This window comes from Macaca mulatta, chromosome 20, assembly GCF_049350105.2.
Source record: "Macaca mulatta isolate MMU2019108-1 chromosome 20, T2T-MMU8v2.0, whole genome shotgun sequence".
Classification (NCBI taxonomy): Eukaryota; Metazoa; Chordata; class Mammalia; order Primates; family Cercopithecidae; genus Macaca; species Macaca mulatta.
The window spans coordinates 46002447-46025078 of NC_133425.1; the positions used below are offsets into that span (position 1 = coordinate 46002447).

General features: G+C 51.3%; 1 protein-coding gene across 2 annotated transcripts in view; it reads left to right on the forward strand.

Moving 5' to 3' along the window:
• The first annotated feature begins 629 nt into the window (after window positions 1-629).
• NKD1 (NKD inhibitor of WNT signaling pathway 1) overlaps window positions 630-22632 on the forward strand; it is a 95677-nt gene continuing 73674 nt past the window's right edge. The window contains exons 1-3 of one of the 2 annotated variants that reach the window (XM_015126106.3): window positions 630-956; window positions 1083-1115; window positions 1786-1919. In XM_015126106.3, the coding sequence (XP_014981592.1) occupies window positions 932-956; window positions 1083-1115; window positions 1786-1919 (192 nt within the window). In that variant the 5' untranslated portion in view covers window positions 630-931. Of the gene's footprint in view, window positions 957-1082; window positions 1116-1785; window positions 1920-1944; window positions 8642-22632 lie in introns of those variants that run through there. The other variant, XM_077985627.1, reaches the window with a different exon arrangement.

Genomic DNA, 22632 nt, shown 5'->3' on the forward strand with positions numbered 1-22632 from the left:
CCAGACAAAACAAACAAACCCATGGGTCTGGCGAACTGCAGCGGGGAGCGGAAACCAAGGAAGATCAAAGACCCAGCGGTTACCCCCTTCCGGGCCGCGCAGTTTGGCAGCGCGCCCCGACCCGGGCGGGCACCCACGGGCCCCTGGACGAGGAGATGCGAGAGATTGGCTGATAACGGGGCGCTTTGGACGTTTGTCGCCGCCAAGAGAGGGCTGGGCCCACACTGACCCGGGGTGCGCTGGGGTCTCCTCCTGGACTTCCCAAATAAGAAACTAGAGGAGTGCGCTGGTGGGGGGCGGGGCACGGGGCGGGTAATGAACACTTTCTGTAGAAGGTAGGTCGTGGGAAGACTGGGAAAAGGCAGCGCTGTCGAAGCTTGCACCTGAGCAGCTCAGGTCTCCGCTCCCGACCTCAGTTTCCCCACCTGTAAATTGGAGCCGCCGAGGCTCGCCCTGCCGGTTTAGAAGGAACCTGGAGCGGAGGGAAGTGACAGTACAGTTGGCGAGGGCCGGGGTGTTCTGTCCCAATACGCCTCCTGGAAAAGCTGCCCCGCGGGGTCCCCAGACCGCGGCTGGGAGCGCGGTCTGTGTCCGCCCCTCCGGTCCGTGCCCCGCCCCCGTCCCCGTCCCCGCCCCGTCCCCGCCCCGTCCCCGCCCCCTCCCCCGCCCCCGCCGCAGCCCGCCTCGCCTTTGATGCGCCGCACCGGCCAATGGGCGCGCGGGGAGGCGCGGGCCGCGGCGGCGGGCTGGGGGCTCCGCGCTCCGGGGCGTCAGTCGGGCCGCGGCGACGGCGGCAGGAGCGCGTCCCGGCTCCGCCTCGGGCTCCGCTCGGCTCGGAGGCTGAGGAGAGGAGGCGGAGAGCCAGGCGAGGCGCCAGGCCAGCGGGCCGGGCGCATGGCTTAGGGACGCTCCCAGCCGCCGCAGCCCCAGCATGGGGAAACTTCACTCCAAGCCGGGTCAGTGCCCCCGCCCGCGCGCTCGCCCCGGGCCCCGCCACCCTCGCCGCCGCGGTCGCTAACTCTCTCCCTTCCTTTCTTTCCTTCTCCCGCCGCCGCCGCCGCCGCCTCGCGATGTGCCTGCAGCCGCCGTGTGCAAGCGCAGGGAGAGCCCGGAAGGTAGGGGCGCGCGGGGCGCAGACCTCGGGGATGGACGCGGGGGACACCGCGGCCGCGGCAGAACGGCCCAGCCCACCAGGTCTTATGACCAGGGCCACCCCCAAGCCCCAGTTCCGGCCACCGGCTCCCCAAGCCCGCTCCCGGAGCAGCCTTCGCGCCCCCTCCTCTGTCCCTTCTACCCGCTCCCCGCGGTCCTGCGCTCCCACCGCTGACCCTCAACCCCTCCCCCTCCCGCGTCCCTGCCCTCGGCTCCCAGGGCGCCCTCTCCTCAGACCCCCGAGCGCCTCTCCGCAAGACCCTGCCCCCTCTTCCTGCCCCCCGGAGCCTTCTCCCGTATCCTGGCTCCTGCACCTACTGCGGCCCCTCTCCTGACCCCCAGCCCTCTCCTCTGCAGTCCTGGCCACCAGCGCTCCCTGGTCTGATCCCCAAACCCGTCCTCCAGGGGTACTGCTCACCCCTCTTGCCCTCTTCTGTCTCCTCGCTCCTGGGGCTTCGCTGAATCCCCATTTACTTACCCGCGTCCCTCTCTTGGCTCCTGCCTCAGCCCGCGAACCCCCTCCTGGCTCCCGTGCCGTGGCCCTTCGCCTCCCACCGCGCCTCCTTCCCTCCGCGGGGGTAAGTTTTGGTCCCCGGAGCCAGACTCAGGGGCTTCATGTCGTCCCCGCCCCAGGTGACAGCTTCGCCGTGAGCGCTGCCTGGGCTCGGAAGGGCATCGAGGAGTGGATCGGGAGACAGCGCTGCCCGGGCGGTGTCTCGGGACCCCGACAGCTGCGGTTGGCGGGCACCATAGGCCGAGGCACCCGGGTATGATTCCCCACCCTGCCCCACCTCCTGGCCTCCTTTCAGCCTCAGAGATGGGTCCCCAAACCCATGCACCCCAACTCTGAGCACTTTCCTGCACAGCTTCTGGGTCTAAAAATCTCTTCTCAGCTGCCCCCTGCCCCACCAACGCGACCCTCTTCCTGGATGCCTTGGAGAACCTGAAGTGCCCAGCTGGAGGCAGAGGGCTGCCTGGGGGAAAGGTCCTAGGTGGGGAGGTGGTGAAGGTCCAGTTGATGGGGAAGCATGTCTGTACCGGAGGGATTTGGGGACCTGCTCTGACTTCTACCTTGTTTCTGCCACCAGCATTCAAAGGTGGAGGTGGAGTAGGGGCTAGGGAGAGGGCGGTATTGGGGTGTCTGGGTGGAGGGTAGAGCTGTGCTAGCCCCAGGATCTGAATATGTTCTGATTGTCTGTGGCATTCGTCAGTGCCACCTGTACAGGAACCCCAGCAGAGCAGGCGGCCCTCTGGGTGGCAGATCTAGGGGGACTGAGACCTGGCAGACCCCTTACTTGGCACATGAGAGAGAGGGCCTCATTCTACTGTAGCCTGGGCACAGCCCTGAGCCTTCAGCCCATGGGTCCCTGAGGCTGGAATTCGTGGAGGAGCACTAAGTGTGATGGGAATGAGTGAGTCCAGCCCCAGCTCCTGGCCTGGGACTTGGCGTTCACAGATGTCCTGTGAGCTCCGGAACTCTGCACGGGGCTTTCAGGCGGTCTGCGTGGAACTCGCGCAAGCCTAGGATCAAAGGATGAATCAACTTTTTGATGTGACATTTAATTTTTTTTTTTTTTAAACTTAGAGGGGGAATAGACTGAGTCTCAGGTCTGGTTAGTTCTTTGGTCTTATCCATGGGCTGGGGAGAGGCCAGTGGAGACTTCAGATGTGTGTGTATTTGGGTGGTGGGACCTGGCAGCCCGCTTGCAGTGCTGGTGTCGGGAGGTGGACCTGTGGATAAAGTCAGTTCCTGTGTGTGGATGAAATAACCTCTGGGCCTGGGAGAAGCTCCCCTGTCTTCCTCCACCACCACTGCTTAACTGGGGGCTTCTCTGTCTTCTGTTGGCTTGGTTGGACTTGGAGCTGCTGTCCCCTAGTAAAGGTCAAATCTTGGTGGGTGGGGGGCACTGCAGTTGAGGCCCTTTAAAAACAGAACTACAAACCTTCCCTTCTTCTCCTGCCCTTTCTAGTTTTTGATCTACTTATTTATTTAAAGACCAACGAAAATGGTCTAATTTAGCCGTATGAACAAATGCATTTGCAGCTCCAGACAGAGGCCCACTGAGTGGATTTCCATTAATCAAGTTTTGGGTTTTTTCAGCCTGTTTATTTTTACAAAGTATTCCTGCAGAATGACATTTATTTGCAGTCCCTCCTTTTTCTTTTTTTTCTGAACTGCCAGGCAGCTTGCTCCGTGCTAGAGGGAAAACTTGAAATACAACGAGGGCTTACTTCAATTGACTTTTATCTTCAAAGCCATAACAAATGTTACCCGCATGTTTTTGGTGGGTCTCCTTGGCATCCAGTCTGGGAGGATGGGAGGGAGGAGGAAAGAGGGAGAGGAAAACAAAAGTCTGTCGTTTTTAATTAAATAGTAGTGTTCCCAGCGAGAGGAATGCAGGCCAGTAAAAGTTACCATTGGGGGAAGTGAGGGAGGATGGGGAGGGGGCCCCAGCTTAAGTCTGTGGCTTTGGTGAAGTCACGGAATTCTGTTGCCTGGTTTCTTCCCCTAGCTGAGGACAGCATGGGATGGTGCCTGTCCCCCTCCCTCCCTCGCCCCCTCTCTCAGAGAAATGCTGAGAGGTCATTAATGTTTGTTCAAAGTACTTTTGAAGATGTGAGGCTCAGAGCCGTTGGCGTGACATGTGTCAGGTGGTTGGAGGGTGGGCCCCGGCCATCAAAGATGTTAAGCAGGGGGCTGGCCTCTGTCTCCTTGGGAGTTGTTCTTGCTGCTGGGGACCCAGACGCCTGGGTTTTCACCAACCTTGGCCCCAGATGGCCCAGCCAGTGTGTCTGCAGAGGTAGTGATAAGGAGTCAGACCTTCAGGGGGAGTCCAGGGTGTGGAACAGCACTCCAGGCGTCCTCCAGGTGATTTCAGGTGGTACCTGGATGAACATTTTAAATCTTAATAGTTATCTTTTTTTTTTTTTTTTTAACCAGAAAAAAAAAATAGCTAGGACATCAAACCCATGATTTTGCAGATATTATTGCTTAGGATGAAGCTAAGTTAAAAAAAGAGTCTAATGTGAAGTCTATTCAGAGAAAAATATTAAGTACAAGTGGTCAAAATTGTGAATGTGGGAATGGAATGCCCAGTTTGGGAAGCACTGAGCTATTGAACAGGACAGCAATGGGCAACCCTCAGGCTAGTTCATTTCCTTGATTCCCTCTGGTGCCGAAGGGGTAGCTGGTAGGTTCTTCCATGATATTATCAGGATGTAGGAGGGCGTGGGCTGCAAAGTCTGCTGGTTTCCAAGGGCTGGCAGAGGTCCTCCCACCAACCCCAAGCCTGTTTTGGGGCTAGTCTCTGCCTCCAGTCGTTTATGTGGCCTGTCAACTAAGTGGCTGGAGACACAGTGGCTCATCCAACTGATATTACTGTTATTGCAATAATAACTAGTATTTATTAAGTGCCTATATGTGTCAAGCACTTTGCTTACATTATCTTAATCTTCCCCATAACCCTGTAGTGTTGACAGCCCGCTGGTGTGGACTGTGTGTTTCTCCCTTTCTGGAGCAGTTTCTAGGAGAAGCCATGTGTAGAGAAGCCCTGTGCCAGGGCATCCGCCTGGAGGGTGCTGCATACAAAACTCCCAGAGAGGGGGTGCTTCGAGATGAGCCAGTCGTGGGGCAGGCAGAAGCAGGATGGCCCCTGTTTGCCCTCTTCCTTCCTGACGGGATCTGATGAACTTGGGAAATGTCCCAGATGAGTCCAAGTTGCACACAGGGTCCTGAGATGTGAAAGGGTGACCATGCTGGCATTAAACTAAGCCTGCCCTCTTAAATACAGAAATAAATGAGGTCAGGCTCTGTCCTAGTTATTTGTCACCTGTGCAAACCATTTTACCCTTGTATACCTTAATTAGCTCATCTGCAAAATGGGTATAATATTTTCGTCCCTGGCGGGTTATGATGGGATTATAACCGTTGAACCTGGGAAGAAAGTTAACCTACTGGGAGATTCACTGAAGACATTTGTAGGGTTGGAGATGGGGGCCTACAAACAGGGAGTGATAGGGCTGGGATAAGAGCACCAGAGGCTCTCTGCCTCCCCCACTCTCATGGCAGGCTCACTTGGAGGGATGCAGGCCAAGGGCTGGGCTTTTGCCCTTTCCATGGGGACATGAGCAAGTCCAAGGGAGTATGGGCTCATAGGAGAAAAGGAATGAGAAATGGGAGGCACACGAGTACTGTGGAAGAGAAGCAATAAACTGACCAGCACACACGCCAGAGAACACTGTGTTAAACAGAATTAGAAAGCAAAATAAGCATCATAAACTCAGACAACGGAGGATGCTGGAAACATGAAGCAGCAACAGGCAGTTAGAGAAGAAAACCAATTGGAAACACTAGGTGTGGAAAATAGAATGGACAAGTGAAAAAGCTTAATAGATTGATTAAATAGTGCAGGGGACTCAGGTATCAGGTGGGAGACACTTGGTGAAGGCCTGTGTGCCTCTGTATACACTCACAGGCCGATTGTAAATATGTACAACCAGATTTAAAACAATCTCCTCCCCACGGCCCCGATTGGCCCTTTTGTTCTTGTACAGCAGAGCTGCCCGAATAAATAGGCTGAGAGCCATGGTGCAGGCAAGCCCACCTCTGGATCAAAGGCGGCTGCCAGGCAGTTTGGTAATTTGGCTGGGGGCACCTAGTACATTTGGATATTTGGAGAAGATGAGGAGGGTGCAGGCTTACATGTCCCACGGGGACATGTGGGGTTGGGTGATGAGATTGGAGGCTGGCCCAGCTGTTGCCCGAGCGCCGGATTCCAAGGGAATTACCCTTGAATGATACCAGTTGGCACAATTAAAAGGCCCCATGTCTTTACCATATGGAAAGTGTTAGGCTTCTTTACGTGGTTTCAAAGCTATGTGCTGGGAGGTGGGCTTGACATTTGAGGTAGAGCATAAATTAAATATTTGGTGTTTCAGGATTAAAAGATGATTTGCTTTAAGGCTGGAGAAGGACTCAGGGTGGAGGTGTTTGAGCTTTGCTCACTGGCATTTTCGAGTTCTCCAGGGAGGGTCCCCTCTACTCACGGGCACCAGGGCCAGCTGCCTGGCCCAGCCTGGGCACTGTCTTTCCTCCTGGGGGGTGGGAAGCAGAGGCTGGGAGAGCTTGGGCTGGGCAGAGTGCCGGGGACTGGAGGGACCTTCTGGTTTTCCATAGGTCCCACAGGATGGGTGGGTGGCAGCCATGGGTGTCATCTTCTTAGTGCTTTAATGGGTCTTTGTGATGTGGTCTCTGGTAGAAGCTTCGAGGAGTGTCTTGTCCTCACTTTGAGACTTTTCTTCTTGGGGAAGGAGGCACCCCTGACCCAGACTATGCATGCCTTCTGTTCTCTAGAGCCCAGGAGCACCTTCTTCATTCACATTTTTGCAGGAAACCTGGGGGAAATCAAATCCAGGAGGCACCTGCTATGGGTCCTGCAAGGTCCTAGAACTCAGGGGACATTTCCTCTGCTCGTCCAGTGGGGATGTTGGAAGGTAGGGATGGATGGATCGATGGACAGTGTTGCTGTTTGTACCAGGAAGCTCAGGTACACTCTGGGATCAAACCAGCTCCATGAGGGCATGAAACATCAAGGCTGAACTGTCAGCAGCAAAAAAAGAAGAAATAAATGAAGACACCCTCCCTGCCTCCTTTTTCCCCAGCTCCTCTTCCCTGGTCAGCTTCTTCCCTTTAATTCCTGCTTCCAAATTCCATCTTTTCCCAGGTCCTCCTGTCTGGAGTGGAAGGGTAGAACCAGGCCTTTTCTTTCAGGCACTCAGCTTAATGAATTAATATAAATTGTTATCAATAATTCTTTGTTTTTTTTTTTTTTTTTAGAGACAGTTTCACTCTACCACCCAGGCTGGGGTGCAGTGGCGTCATCATAGCTCACTGCAGCCTCACAGTGATCCTCCTGCCTCAGCCTCCCGAGTAGCTGGGACTACAGGTGCACGCCACTGTGTCTGGCTAATTTATTTTTATTTTTTCGTAGCAATTGGGTCTCGCTTTGTTGCCCAGGCTGGATTGAACTCCTGACCTCAAACCATCCTCCCACATCAACCTCCCAAAGTGCTAGGATTACACATGTGAGCCACTACACTTGGCCTTGTTATTAATTATGAGTTAATAAGTCCCTAACTGGGCCAGGCTCTGGGAATACAGTGGAGAATAAGAGAGACGTGGTTCCTGCCCTCCTGCGGCTTCCAGTCTGATGAAGGGGGCAAAGCAGCAGTGAGCACCCAGGCCCATTCCTAGGACTACACAGAGGCACTCTGGGAGGGAGGGGGTAGGACGGGCCACTGAGGCTGAGGAAAGAGGAGGAAGGAGTTGGAGATTGGGGGAAGAGCTGACCAAGGCCCCAGGCTCAAGCTGCCCTTGTAAGATGGGGTAGGGGGTTGCCAGGAGGCTTCTGTGTGGAATCAAGTGGGTAATCAAGAAGGGAATGTGGCCTCCAAGTGGCTCTGCAGCCTGTGGGAACTGGAAGTCGTTCCTGGCACTGTCTGTGGAAAGCCTCGCACGTTGGTGGCTCTTGGCACATCTGAGTTACCTGTCTGTCCCTCTGGACAGGTATGCCGGGTGGAGCAGGGTGGGCAGTCAGCGTGCTGCCCCTGTGTCACGGACAGGTCCTTGGGGGCACAACTCGGCCTATTTGGGTGGGTGGCCCTGCTGTCGTGTTGGGGAGGAGGCTAGCCGCAGGACTGCAAGCCCAGCTGTCAGGGCTACGGGGGACCTGTGGGGTGGGATTGCTCCTCAAGAAGGAGGCACTTCAGGGACCAGGGAACAAGAGGGAGTGACCAGCGAATCCCAGAGAGAGCTCATCGTGCCCCAGAGCTGCAGCGTGCCTGTGCCTATGGAAAGAGGGTCCCCCATGTGGGCTGAGCAAGGCTGTCTGAGACAGGATGTGCAGCCCCCCGGCACTGGTGAGCCAGGTGCTCTGGAATCCTCCTAGCTCGGGGGTCCTGCAGCCTCGCCCCATGGCTGTGAATCACAACATGCTTGGATTTAGATGCTTTTGGATTTTTCACATCACTTGTTGGATTCCAAACCAGGCACTTCCGGCTGCCTCCCTGCCTTCCCTCTCTCTTGCCCACTCATACGTGTTCTTTTTGCCGCTCTTGTCTCTCACAGACATTCTTTCTCTTCTCCCTCCCCACCTCCCTTCCCCCTCCTCCTCCTCCTCCTCCTCTCCCTGAGGAAGGAAAAAAATTCAGTCTCTCACAAACAAAATATCTGCCATTCCGTCGGAGGGAGAACTGAGGCAGGAGCCCAGAATATCCTGGAAGGAACGCCAGCGAGAGTTGAAGGCCTCAGTTGTTTAATCTGGAAGGAGGACTTTGATGTCACCCTGCTCCGTTTATCCTGGGAAGCTTCCCGCTGCTTCATGGCTTCGACTCTCCGCGTGAAGGATGACCGAGCTCCTCCAGGGGCTGGAGGCAAGCCTGAGCAGCCCCGAAGGGCAGCCTGGTGATGCTGCGCTCCTGCCAAGCCCAGGTGGGGTGGAGAACCTTCTCTAAACAAGCACTTCCAGAGACATAAGTAATTCTTTGATAGCTTCCTGGGAAGGCAGAAGGGAGCTGTTTAGCCGTGTGGGCACCAGTCGTGGGGCTCTGGGAGGAAAGCCTCAGGTCTCCGCACTGAAGTCATCCCCAGCCTCAGAGTGGTGGCGGCGTGGCCCGCCGGGGTGGGTCCTGGATGTGTTTGTTTAGAGGGCTCTGAGGCATGGGTCTGGGCTTCGCTTTCCTTACTTGTTAAGTCACATGGGCTGTGGCATGTGTGTGTGGCCTTGTGTGTGGTTGATGCCTTTCAGAGGACACCAGGGTATTGAGAGGGCTTCACATTGGTGTGGCCTCAGCCAAAGACTCCCTGCCTGGGCTTCAGATTCTCCAGCTGAGAAGTAGAATAAAATCATGGTAATTTAGCACTGTCTATTGAGTGCATTCATTCATGCATCTGCAGTAGGGTTTTTTTTTTTTTTAAATTTAGAGATAGGGACTCACCATGTTGCCCAGGCTGGTCTTGAACTCCTGGCCTCAAATGATCCTCCTGCCTTGGCCTCCCAAAGTGCTGGGATTGCAGGTGTGAGCCACTGTGCCCAGCCCTATATATATATTTTTAACTTTTATTTTAGGTTCAGGGTACATGTACAGGTTTGTTATATGGGTAAATTGTGTGTCACAGGAGGTTCGTGTGCAGGTTGTTTCATCCCCCAGGTAATAAGCACAGTACCCAATAGGTAGTTTTAGATCTTCAGCCTCCTCCCACCCCGCACCCTCCAGTAGGCCCCTGTGTCTCTTGCAGCAGGCATTGAGTACCTGCTTTAGGCCAGGGACACCTAGAAATGCTTGGTACCTAGAGTGAAGGCCTTGATTTCATGGAAGTTAGCATCTCATAGGAAAACAGAAATATTTTCATAAACAAGTTGTGCAATTTAAGTTGTGATATGTGCCTCCAAAAAGTACTGGATGTTTTGAGAACATGTACCAGGGGTCAGAACTCATCTGGGGTGTTATTCATTCCACAAATACTTTAATGCTTTCTCTATCCCACGTGCTGTGCTTAGGGTGTTGTGGAAATTGTGAGGACTAGGACATAGTTTTTGCCTCTGTGAGAGTGGAACTAAGCTGTCCCTATTGCCTTTCATCAATTTTTCTTCTCTTATTGCATTGGTTAGAATCTCTCATACTCTATTTAACAACTACCAAGTATGATACTTTTTGTTTAAGAAAGCTTCCTTCAACTCCTGGCTTTCTGAGCTTTGTAAAATCAGGAATAATTATTGAATTTTGTCACATGCTGTTGGGATGCAGATGGAATGGATCATTCTTTGCTAACATGGTGTGTGATTTGTATGCTTGATTTACATTGCTGGATTTCCTAGTGCAACCTTCTTGGCCCTGCAAAATTCTTTGTCATGATAGATTATTCTTTTAAATGTGACCGCATTTGATAGGCTAATATTTCACTTTGAATCTTTGCATGAAGTACTCAGTGCAAGTTAACTGTTAAAGTATAAAACCGTAAGGGAAGCACAGGGCTGTGGAGGTTGGGGAGAGTTTTTTTGAAGGAGGTGGGCATGTGAGTAGGGATTTGAAGAGTGGTAAGACTGAGATCAGGGGTTAGAAACTTAAGGACCTACAGGGGCCAGAGAGGTCATATGAATGAATGCCACAGGCTCAGTGGGAGACATCTGAGAGGGGTGGGAACCGGGGTGACCCTTGGGGAACACACACCCTGCCTCAAGGGGGCAGTGCCACTCAACCCCAGCCAATCATTGCCATGTGGGAATATGACCCTGGTGTTGCCACGTGGGCTGATCATTAAGAAAATCCAGCTGTCTGGATTTTTATGTGAAACTTTTCCAATTTAAAAAATTATTGTTAACCAATTAAAATTTTTAGAAAACACTTTTTTTTGGGTGACTCAGACGACTGGATTTGGCCTGTAGTACTCTGGCTTGTGTTTGCTGATTTAGACCTTTAAGATTCTGATGGTGGTGGTGGTAGAGAAGTAGTATGTTAGTGATAAAAGGACACACGAGTGAGTATCATATGCACTAAACATTGTGCCTAATACATAATGCATTCTCTTGTAGAATCCTCACAACTGCCTTAGGTATTATTCTGCTATCACATAGATGAGGAGTCCGGCCCAGCAAGTTAGAGTCACTAGCCCAGCCAGGGAGAGGTGGACTCAGGCTGCATCCAAGGCAGAGAGTGCAGGCCGAGCAAAGCCTCAGTGCCAGGAAGCTGTGCACAGTATATTTCAGTCTGGTGGGAGAGCAATGTGGGAGGCACAGGAAGGGTAAGTAAAGATGTGGGCTGGGATGGGAGGCCGAGATGGGCGGATCATCTGAGGTCGAGACCAGCCTGGCCAACATGATGAAACCCTGCCTCTACTGAAAATACAAAAAAAAAAAAAAAAAAAAAAAAAAGCTGGGCATGGTGCAGTCACTTGTAATCCCAGCTACCTGGGAGGCCGAGGCAGGAGAATTGCTTGAACCCAGGAGATGGAGGTTGCAGTGAGCCAAGATCATGCCATTGCACTCCAGCCTGGGTGACGAGTGATACTCTGTTTCAAACAAACAAACAAAAGATGTGGGCTGGGAGACTTTATGCTGAAGACCAGCATGTGCCCATAGAAGGTGCCAGAGGTGTGCTTAGAACTTATAGAATCAGACTTCCTGGGTCCGAGTTCCAGCTGCACCTCTCCCCAGCACGGTGGGGCCAAGTGATGGCTCATCTCTGATTCTCAGTTTTCACATCTGTAGAATGGGTAGAGTAATGGTTCCTACCTCATGGAGTTGTTTTAAGGGTAGAAATGGGTTCATTTCAGCAAGTTAAAGAATAAAGAAGATGTCACCCCTTCTCTCGCAGCTTGCCAGTGTTGTTTGCTAGTGATCACCCGGATGTGTGCTAAGTGTGGTACCAGTGTGCTAAGTGTGGTGAAGGAAAAGGATGGGGAAGGAGAATAAGGGAGGATTCTACTTCGGATTAGGGAGTGATGCGTAAGTTGTTAAGACCCAAAGAATAAATAGGAAATAGCTAGGTGATGAAAGGTTTATTAAAAGTATTACAGGCAGAGGGCATGGAATGTGCAAAGGCCAGGAGGCATGCAGGGTTGGTACACAGGGAAAATCTTTAGCTGCCTTCTCGGTGTCTGACTTGGAACCACATTCCAGTCTCTGAGGTGTAACGGCAGAACTATGTGGTGCAGCCGTGGGGAGTGGGCAGTGCCTGCTGGGCTGGGTGGTACCACTGTATGTTGCAGCCCGTCACGAGGCCTTGTCTCCTCGCTGCAAGTCTTCCATGAAGTGTTACTGGTGTCTGGACTCCAGCTTTCTCGTCAGATTGGAAGAGGTAGGGAGGAGAACCTCTCAGTCACAAGAAATAGTGTCACCCTGGAGCGGATTGGCTGGCTTGCTGGGCTGCCCAAGCCTGCTGGCCTTGAGCATAGAGCTGGGGCCCTGGGGAGGGGGGAGGTAGAGCATAAAAGGACCCTGTTAGCAGGATGGGGCTGTCTTCCCTCAGGCCACAGCCTTGCTAATGGACTCAGGCCGGAGGATGTTTTCCTAACTTCAGAAGGCTGTGTGGGCTGGTGGGCCCCTCACTCAGAGGCCTTGGCTTGCGGTGGCTCCACTGAGTGGATTTGGGGGTGCTGGTGTGTGGTGCCATGCTCATTCCATGCCTGGTTTCCAGAGGGAGCCTTGTTCCAGGACAGTTTTTGACCCTGACTTTGTTGTTTTACCCTTCTTTCCCCCTTCAAAGGCAAAAAGATGATTGAAGAGAACTACTATAATCCAGGAACAAAGTTGCCTTTTCAGCGGGCACTGGGGACTTTCTCTGCTTGCTCCCTGCCCTGGAAAGTCCAAAGGTACCCACTGCCTCAGCTGGTCCTGGGTACGTGCCTGCTTTCTCAGTGGCTGCAGGCTCAATGTGCCCATGAGCTGCCCACTGTGTGCATAGCCCCGTGCTGAGCCTGGGAGCAGCAGCCCGAGGAGGAGGTGGTAACAGTGTAGCTGCTGCTTGCTGCATGTCTGCTGTGTGCCAGGCTCTGAGCCAAGCACTGTTCATAGTGCTGGCTTCTCAGAGCACCGTTATGAGGCAGCTGTTATTATTATGCCCATCTTACCCACAGGGAAACTGAGGCTTTAAAGAAGTCAACCACCTTGCCCAAGGCCCCTTGGCTTGGAAGTGGAATCTTGCTTCAGCAAGATTCAAATTCAGATCAGTGTGATTTTAGAGCCATCTTAAATCAGTTTAGGTGAGTTTTTTTTTTTTCCAACTGTATGTCTCAGCCCCATTCATTGTTCATGACATCAATTTAGTGACCAAAATGAAATAGAAAAGAGTAAAAATATGAGAAAACATTATATATAGTAAGAGTAAATATTGTTTTATGTAATTTTTTGTTCTAGTTAAAAAAAATGTATACACACACTTCACACACACCTATACCCAAACCCATATACATATATCTATATCTATCTATCTACAGCAGAGGCACATTGTAAAATATAATTCTTACTATAGGTCATAATCAGAGTGTTAGAAAAACACTAGTGTGGGTCACTGGTGCAGGCCCTGAGCCCGATTGCCTGGTTTTGAGCCCTGGCTGTACTTCTCACTAGCAGTGTGACCTAGGGCAACTTTCCTGACCTCTCTGTGCTTTCTGAGCTGGTTGGTTTGTTGACTTTTGGGCCTGGGTCAGTGCTCCCAAGGATGCTGTGGGTTCTTGCTGCTGGCTCACTCCCTTTGCTTAGGGAATGAAGGGGATGAGCAGTCCCATGGGGGGGGGCCCATGGCTTCTCCCCTGAGAAGCCAACAGCAGCAGCTTCATCCCAGGAGAAAGACAGACATGGCTGAGTTGTCAGGGGTTGGACACAATGCTGTGCTGGGAACCCTGAGCCTGGGGGTGTGTCCAGCTTAGCTATGAGGTATCTGTTATGACCTCTCCTGCCTTCTGCTTCCTCCTCTCAAATGCATTAAAGGAAAGGAGAAGGTTTTGTTTCTACTGCTGTAAAAAAAAAAAAAGTCCAAAAATTAGTGACTTGATCACTGTATGACTTGCTTGAGAGTATGCACTTTGGGCAGAGCCTGGGAGGGTTAAATTGTCTGTGGCTCCATGTGGCACAGTTAGGGTGGCTCTGACAGCAAGGGTCTGACTGCAGCAGCTCCAGTTGGGTGACATGTCTGGGGCTTCAGTTCTCTTCTAGTTGGCCTCACCTCGTGGGTAGCTTGGGCTTCCTCACAGTATGGCAGTCTCAGGGTAATCCGATTTACATGGTGGCTGTCTTTCCCAAGAGTATGGAAACAAAAACTGCCAGGACTTTTTAAGGTTTAGGCCTGGAATTAGCAAAAACACATTCTCTTCATTAAAGCAAGTCACAGGTCCAGCTCAGATTTAGGGGAAAGAACTACACAGGGGCATAAATACTGGGAAGTGGGATTCACTGGGGGCCATCCACACAGTCTACCAGAGAGTAGGTGGTCTCTTGAAGAGGGAGTGGAGTTATAGAAAAGGACTGAGATGTGTTCCTTGAGTTTAGAATCCTGGTGGTCACAGTTGGGTCTGGCAGGAACTGTCTTGGTGAAGTGACAGCAGAGGTGAGACTTGGGTGGCTCACGAAGGGACTGAGAAACGTGCAGGGGAGCAGAAGCACATACTTACAAGAATATTCATGGCTGCATTTGGAAGAATGAAAAGTTTGTGACAATTCAAACATCCATCCCTAGGGTACAAGGTAACAGTGGTGTGGACTTCTCATTGAGCTCTCTGCAACTGGTGAAAGCCCAGCGAGTAAGGTCCTCTCTTGCTGACAGGAAAGAGACCCTGAAACACTGCTGAATGAGCAAAGCAAGTGCAAAACATTCATAGGCTGTGGTCCTGTTTCTTACAATGTGCGAAAGTCTATGCAGGCCTGTGTCACTATGTATCTGCAGGGGCATAGAGAAAGAGCTGGAAGAGTACACTGTCAAGGACTGTTTCCCTGAGGAGTAGAGAATTTCGCTTTTCATTTGGTACATTTTTAGGTTGTTTGACTTAAAAAAGTGAGCATGTGCTACTTTTTGTATTTTTCAAAAAGGTGATACATTTTAAAAGTGAATGACAGATGAGGAAACAACGTGTGTAGGCAACTCTATGGAGAAGGTTTGCCAGAAGGAGTGGAGAGAGAAGACAGCAGCCAGAGGGTGTGGGGTTGGGGAGGACTCGGTGTGGCCGAGGACCACCTACATCCGAACCTCTTGGGTGCTGTTCAAAGTGTGGAGTCCTTGGGGTTTCCCAAGCCTGAGTCAGAACCTTTCTGTACTGGGCAACAGCTGGGCCGACTGGACCCTGAAGGAAAGGTGACAGGAGGGTGCAGGAGTTGGAGAGGGATGAGGAGGAGGGCATTCCCCATTTGTAGAGTAGCGGGACCTAATGAGCGACCCTACAGAGACACCAGCACAGGCCCTCACTCCTGACAAGCTCTCGCTCCGTGGTTCTCTCTCCTCTTCCCACATCCCCGAAACTGTAGCTGCTTAAACTTGCAAATGGATTTAGAGCTTCCCTGGCAGTCATTGACACTTGCCTCTTTTGAAAAGACTGCTAGGTTCCCCCCTGTAGAATGGGAAGAAGAAGGGGCTGTGGAAAGGACCTCTAGACTGTGCTGACCAGTAGAACTTTCTGATGATGGAAATGTTCTGTGTCTGCATTGTCCCTTCTGGGAACCTGTGGCTTAGAAGGTGACCACTGGGACTCAGAGACTGCCTTTTAAGATATATTTTATTTGAATGAATTTAAATGTGAACTTAAATAGCCCCTCGAGGCTAGTGGCTACCGCATTGGACAGCACAGCCCTGGACGCATGGAGAAGATCCTCTGTGTCAGGCTAAGCTCAGTCCTCAGCGGGCACAGCCCTGGACCCATGGAGAAGATCCTGTGTGTCAGTCTAAACTCCATCCTCAGTGGGCAGGGAGGTGTCAAAGGAGTGATTCACAGCAGGTGGTCGTGGAAAGAAACCGCTCCCCCACAGGAAGCACTGGTTAACCCTCTTTGGGGCCTGTCCACGGCCTGCTCCTTGTAACATGGCTTTGTTCAGGCTCGGTGGGGGTGGCCCTGGCTGGCCACAGCCATGGCCATGGTGAGGAATGATCATGATCTTCCTTCTAGATGGTTGGATTGGAGCACCTTCTCGTGATGTCACAATTCGGGGCCTTTCTAGCCTTCTTAACCCTGGAGGTTCTGCTCAGCAGCTGCTACTGGGGTTCTTGAGTGAGGACTCGTCCTCTTGGCTCTGGTCTGGGGCATTGGAAGGTAAACTCCTTGCTGGGTTGGAGGCAGCAGCACTGAGTGGGTGGCCGTTTTCCAGCCAGGATTGACCCAGGGCTTTATGGCTTGCAAAACCTTCCTCACAGGGCTTTGACAGGCATTTAATATTCACAGAAATGTGGCCAGGATCAAAGTTATTACTATGGGGAAACTGAGGCCAGACTGCAAAGTCCACAGGGCAGGTTCTTTATGGCTCAGTCTTGTATCCCTGGGCCTTTTGCCCTGGTTGGCACATGGCAGATCCTCAAGAACATTTTCCAGGTGGATGAGGCTCAGAGGGACCATGCAGCTTGGCCGGAGGGCACACAGCTGCAGAGGGGGCAGGGATTCTGTTCTGTTCCATCTAAGTCCCCACCTCTTTTATGGAGCCAGGATGTTTTGTGCCTTTGAAGAGAGCCTCTGCCCCTTCAGAAAGGGCCCTCACCTTTTTCCTTTCCTTAAATTAAGTCGTACGCATGGTTAAAAAAAAAAAAAAAAGAAAAAAAGAAAATCCAAAATAGTACTAAAGGTATGCAGTACACAGGAAGCCTCCTCCCACCTCCACCTCCCAGCTTCCCCCTTTGGAGACATCTGCTGTAGTGGGCTCCTCAAGATACTTCTAGCCATGCCCTGTTTGTGCATGCTTATCCCTGCACTGACAGCAGAAGCTGTCTTGGCCAACAAGACCAGGAAGCATTGGTTTTAGTAGATTAATTGAAAAATTCATTTAAGGTGGGAACCATACAAAAGTGATATAGAGGCCAGGCCTGGTGGCTCACCCCTGTAATCCCAGCACTTTGGGAGGCCAGGGCAGGCAGATCACATGGTCAGGAGATCGAGACCATCCTGGCTAATACGGTGAAACCCCATCTCTACTAAAAATACAAAAAATTACCCAGGTGTGGTGGCGGGGGCCTGTAGTCCCAGCTACTGGGGAGGCCGAGGCAGAAGAATAGTGTGAAACCGGGAGATGGAGTTTGCAGTGAGCTGAGATTGCACCACTGTACTCCAGCCTGGGCAACAGAGTGAGACTCTGTCTCAAAAAAAAAAAAAAAAAAATGTGATATAGAAGCCAGGTGCAGTGGCTCATGCTTGTAATCATAGCACTTTGGGAGGCCAGAGTGGGAGGATTGCTTGAACCCAGGAGTTTGAGACCAGCCTGGGCAACATAGTGAGACCCCATGTCTTAACAACAACAACAAAAACTAGCAGGCATGGTGATGTGTGCCTGTAGTTCCACCTACTTAGGAGATGGCTTGGGCCCAGGAGTTTGAGGCTGCAGCGAGCCATGATCGCACCACTGCATTTCGGCCTGAGTGACAGAGTGAGACCATGTCTCTCAACAACAACAATTACAATGGAAAGTGATACAGACCTTAAATATTTCCTTTTAACTTAAGATTCATGTATACATCTGGCTCTGCACCTTGCTTTCTTAATATGTAACTTTTTAAACTTATCTTGGAAATCATTTCATATCAGAATGTATAATCTTATTGTTCTTCATGGCTATCAAGCCTTCTGTTATAAGGATAGACCATCATTTATTGCATTGATTCCTTACTGCTGGGCATTCAGATCGTTTGTGGGCTTCTGCCTGTGGTCGGCTTTAGAGCAACAGTGTGCATTTCTGCTTCCACCCCTCCCCCTGTGCCCCCGACGCACACTGCACATCCTGATATGATCCCCGGGTATGGCTCTGCTATGTTTCTGGCAAAGCTGGAGTTTTTCCCCCTGGTTGGTGTCTACAAAATCAAGGAGGAAAGCAGCTTCAGGGGGAGCTTGTGGTTAAGTAGATGCGACCTTTCTCTGTGGATCCGTTGGGACTCTGGGTTTCAAGCCCATGTCAACTGTTTCATACAATCAAGTTCTTGGCTTGTGTAACCAGGGAGTGGAGTTACAGCTGGATCCTTGAGCCCAAGCTGTGTCCCAGGACAACAATCTGTGTCTTCATCTCTGCTTTCTTTTAGATTGGCTTCATCCTTAGGCACACCCTTCCCAGGTAATGGCAACTTGGCTCCCAGCAGTCCAGGCTTCCAGCTTCAGCTGTTAGAGAAGAAAGTTCCAGCAAAAGTCCAGGCAGAGCTCCCATTGTTTTGACTTGGGTCGCATCCCAGAACCCATCCCTGTGCCTCTGACAGTCCTGAGTCACATGCTTGTCCTGGAGTGGAGGCTGGGATCACCCCCTTACCCGCATCCCTTGAATCTCCCTGATGAGAAACTGACTTGAGAGGAGAGGGCTGTAGAAAGCACACTATGTGGGTGGAGCCAACAGCTGTGGATGGCCTGGTCCCTGCAATCAGAATCACTGAACAAGGCTTTGGTCAACAGCTGGCAAGGCTGGGTAAGGACAGGGCAGCCAGGTAGCTGACCATTGATCCACCTATTTCTATCATATCTTGGAAGAGCCTAGGTAGGTTTGCCACCTCCTCCATGCAGCCCACCTGGGTTACAGCCTTCCTTTCAAGCTTCTGACCTCTCTATGATGATCACAGGTTGATGATTTTTAAACCTCAAGGAGTGAGTAACTTCCCTTTTGGGAATCCACCGAATCTCATGTGTCTCTCTCCTTAGACAAATACTCTTACATCGGTCACTCCAATTTCAGGACACCCATGGCCCCAGGTTAGGAACTCCCATTTTAGTTTTTATGGCTTTGGCTTTTTTTTTTTTTTTAAGACTTCATTGCATTACTTCACTCCTTTTTCCCTTTGTGATCTCCCAATTCGAGGGGTGCATGGAGCTTAGGACCAGGCTTCAGACTTGGGTTTATACTGAACTATGTTGATGTTGGGCCTTAGTTTTCTCACCTATAAAAAGAGGAACAGAATGCCCACCGTTTGGAGTTGTTTCAAAGATTAAATGATGAAGTAATGCATATGGCCATTGAAGTGTTAGCTTGCAGTGAGCACCCAGCAGACATACTCAGTAGCCCTTTAAGGCCTCTGGATCTGCTGCTGTGTTCTGGAAGATTCCCAGTAAACCCTTCTCCTTTTCTTTGGGGCCGAAAATAGCACCTGGAAGGGGCGTGGTTGCCGTTTGCCGGATGAAGATGTTGAGAGGGGACATCACATTCGTTTGCTCAGGAGTTCCCCTGAGATGATTGTTCCCATTTACAGATGGGAAAACCAAGCCCTAGGGAGGTTTCAGGGGCTTCTCTGGGTGTCTTGGAGTTAGTTTGATTTAGCTGTGAGTGCCTTTTACACTCTGATCTTGGGACACCCCTCACTTATAAGCTGTACCTCCTCCTTGGCCAAGGACAGGCCACAGGTAACAGCTCCCTTGTGTGTTATGGCCCTTTGGCAGAGTCCCCGATCTCCACTGAGTCCTTTCCGGCCCCAGATCCCAGCCATGGCTCTGCTACCTGCCTGTCTGGACACCAGGTCTGGGGTGGTGGGTATTGTTCTGGTAGAAATATGAACTGGTGCTTCGCTTTGAGTATATTAAGACACAAAGTCCCTGTGGTTAACAGCAAATTAATCACAGTGTTAAGGAGGGCCTGTTTCGGGTAGACATGACTTCATGAGCTTGTCATAAAGCCGGCCTCTGCCATATTTCACTCCCCAAGATTTTTGACTTTCAGAAAAGGAACCGCAGATAGAGTTACCAAGTTTTACAGAAATATTTTTACTGGGCAGAAGATTGCTTTATGGCGAGAGCCAGTTATTTCAGGAGACAAGCAAAGAGCCCTTTATTCTCACGTTCTGTGGGAGGAAAATATGGTGCCAGAAAGCCCGCTTCTTGGATGGGCCCCTTGAGAGGGTGGGCTGCATTTTTGGAGTTGGGAGTGGGTGACATGAGTTGGCTTGCGGAGGTCTGGGGGGCCCCTGAGCACCCGCCTACCTTTTCTTAACCCTCCCTGGGGATTTTGGGCTTATTTTGCAAGCACACATAAGCCTAAGGGTTTTGAACAGGGAAGAGAGGTGGTTAGCACTGGGTTGGAAACCAGGGCTGCATATCAGAGAGGGGCAGAAACTGAGAGTGGTAGGCCAGCCTATGGGGGGCCCCAGCTGGAGACACAGGAAGTCCAGGTTAGAGCTGGTGCTGCCATTTCCCGGCCATGTGATTCTGTCATTTCTCGTTGTAAACTGGGGATAACAGCAGGACCTGCCTCATGGACTTTCAGGAGGATTAAGTGAGAGCATCTGTGTCAAGCGTTTCCTCATTTATTCAGTCCATAATGTCTATGGTGATCATTGGCAGTGAGAGAGAGGGGTCTTCCTTCATCCACATTCCTGAATCTACTCATCCCACAGCTTCCTTTGCTTGTGTCTTTGAGTGCAGTGGGCCGGTGCACTGGGAGGTTTGAAATCTGGGCCCCCTTGGCAGGTCGGAGATTTATGGGCCTCATTCTTTGACCTCCAGTCAGCACCTCTGTACATGGGAGGGACGGTTCTGTCTTGGAAATCCGAGGGAAACAGATTGGCTGGAGATTCTGCCCCTGGAGGATGGGTCTGACCTTTGCGTATTAGGACTGGGTGCTTCTCTCCCCCAGTGTGGAAGAAGGATGCGTGTTACAAGTTTTGCCTGTGTCTAGAGCAGCCGTGTGCCTGATAAGGAGATGGCCCCCTTGCTCCTGTCTTGCTTCGGACCTTAATCCCTTAAGTTGGGCGGTTGGAGGAGGTTGATTTGTCTCCTTCTCTTCCCGTCCTTCCTTTCATTATTTAGAATGTGAGGGAGAGTTTAACTGGTTCTCTGGGAGATCTGTCGTCTCAGCTTTGGAACAGCATGCAGGTTTACAGAATGGAGTCTGGTGCCCAGCGCCTTCTGATAAATATTTTGGAAAGTCAGATTCCGCTGACATTATGGCCTATGGGTTGGGCAGTGGATGCTTTCCCATGACTGGGTGATTGAACTTGGACTCTCCTCATACCATGCCCTGTGCACCAGCTTCATGCTACAGCATTTTAGGGCCCAGAATTCCGGCCTCTTTTCCTGCTTCCAAGATTCTGCTTGTGCAGTTTCGTTCATCAGAAATGCACCTATTGCTTCTGTATTCCCTGCAAATACACACGCCTCTGCTTTATCCTTGGCTCTCTGCTTCCTTCTTCCCTTTCATGCTGCCTCCAAGTTCACTCACACCCTCCCTGAAGCCCTCCCTGAAGCTGCCCTCCTTGTTCTTAAAAGCTTCCACGTGGCTTTGCTAACATCTCCTTTGTTCTGCCCTGGGTTGGCCAAGTCAAATAGGTAGACCCTGGGCAAGATCCATGGTCTGTCAAGCCTCAATTTCCTTACCAATAAAATGAGATGGTAATAACAGAACCAATATCCCAGGACGAGTATGAAGATTAAAAGAGAATGGGTGAGAAGCCCCAGAGCCTGGGGTGCAGTAGGGTTGGTAATTATCTCACTCCTCTCCTCCCGCTTAGATTGTAGGCTGCTTGAGGGCAGGGGCCAGTTCTTACTCCTTGTGGTAGTTGTATCTTGTGAGCTTTTTAGCATGGTGTCTTGTCTGTAGGAGGCCCTGAGAACTAAGTGGAACCCTCTGGTTAGGAGTGGTGGGGCTCCTTGGATGGAGGAAGTCCTGCAGAGATGGATTTTCAGGAGTTTTAGGGAAGACGTGGAACGTTGCTTTAGCAAAGTGGTTGGAGCTGGGCGGGCACTGCCTACCATGGCAGCCTCTATCCTGACGCAGCCACTGAGCGTTTGAAATAGGGCGGGTCTGGATTGGGAGTGCCCAGGGGATTTCAAAATCTTAATGTAGAAAAGGAAAAGCATGTCAACTTTTTTTTATTAATAATTAAGCAAATCGCTGGGCGCGGTGGCTCACGCCTGTAATCCCAGCACTTTGGGAGGCCGAGACGGGCGGATCACGAGGTCAGGAGATCGAGACCATCCTGGCTAACACGGTGAAACCCCGTCTCTACTAAAAATGCAAAAAATTAGCCGGGCGAGGCGGCTGGCGCCTGTAGTCCCAGCTACTCGGGAGGCTGAGGCAGGAGAATGGCGTGAACCCGGGAGGCGGAGCTTGCAGTGAGCCGAGATCGCGCCATTGCACTCCAGCCTGGGCGACTAAGCGAGACTCTGTCTCAAAAAAAAAAAAAAAAATTAAGCAAATCACATATAACGATAGTATTTTGAAATGTCGATATTTTGATCATATTGGCTTAAATAACATTGTTAAAATTAATGTCACCTGTTTCTTTGTTTTTTGTTTTTTTTTTTGTTTTTGAGACGGAGTCTCGCTCTGTCACCCAGGCTGGAGTGCAGTGGCCGGATCTCAGCTCACTGCAAGCTCCGCCTCCCGGGTTTACGCCATTCTCCTGCCTCAGCTTCCCTAGTAGCTGGGACTACAGGCGCCCACCACCTCGCCCGGCTAGTTTTTTGTATTTTTTTTTTTAGTAGAGATGGGGTTTCACCGGGATAGCCAGGATGGTCTCGATCTCCTGACCTCGTGATCCGCCCATCTCGGCCTCCCAAAGTGCTGGGATTACAGGCTTGAGCCACCGCGCCTGGCTGTTTCTTTGTTTTTTAACGTGACTCTTAGAACATTTAAAATTACATGTGTGACTTGTATTCTGTTCTTGTCACACAACACTGGCCTTGACTCCATGGGAATGATGTTGACCCCATGGAGGCAGAAATTGGTTCTTGGGGGGCAAAGGAGTCTTAGTCTTTTTAAGTATAAAACACAGATATACATCCGGTATATAAACAGATCCACAGAATATCTGTGGTATTAAAATGTTGTGGTC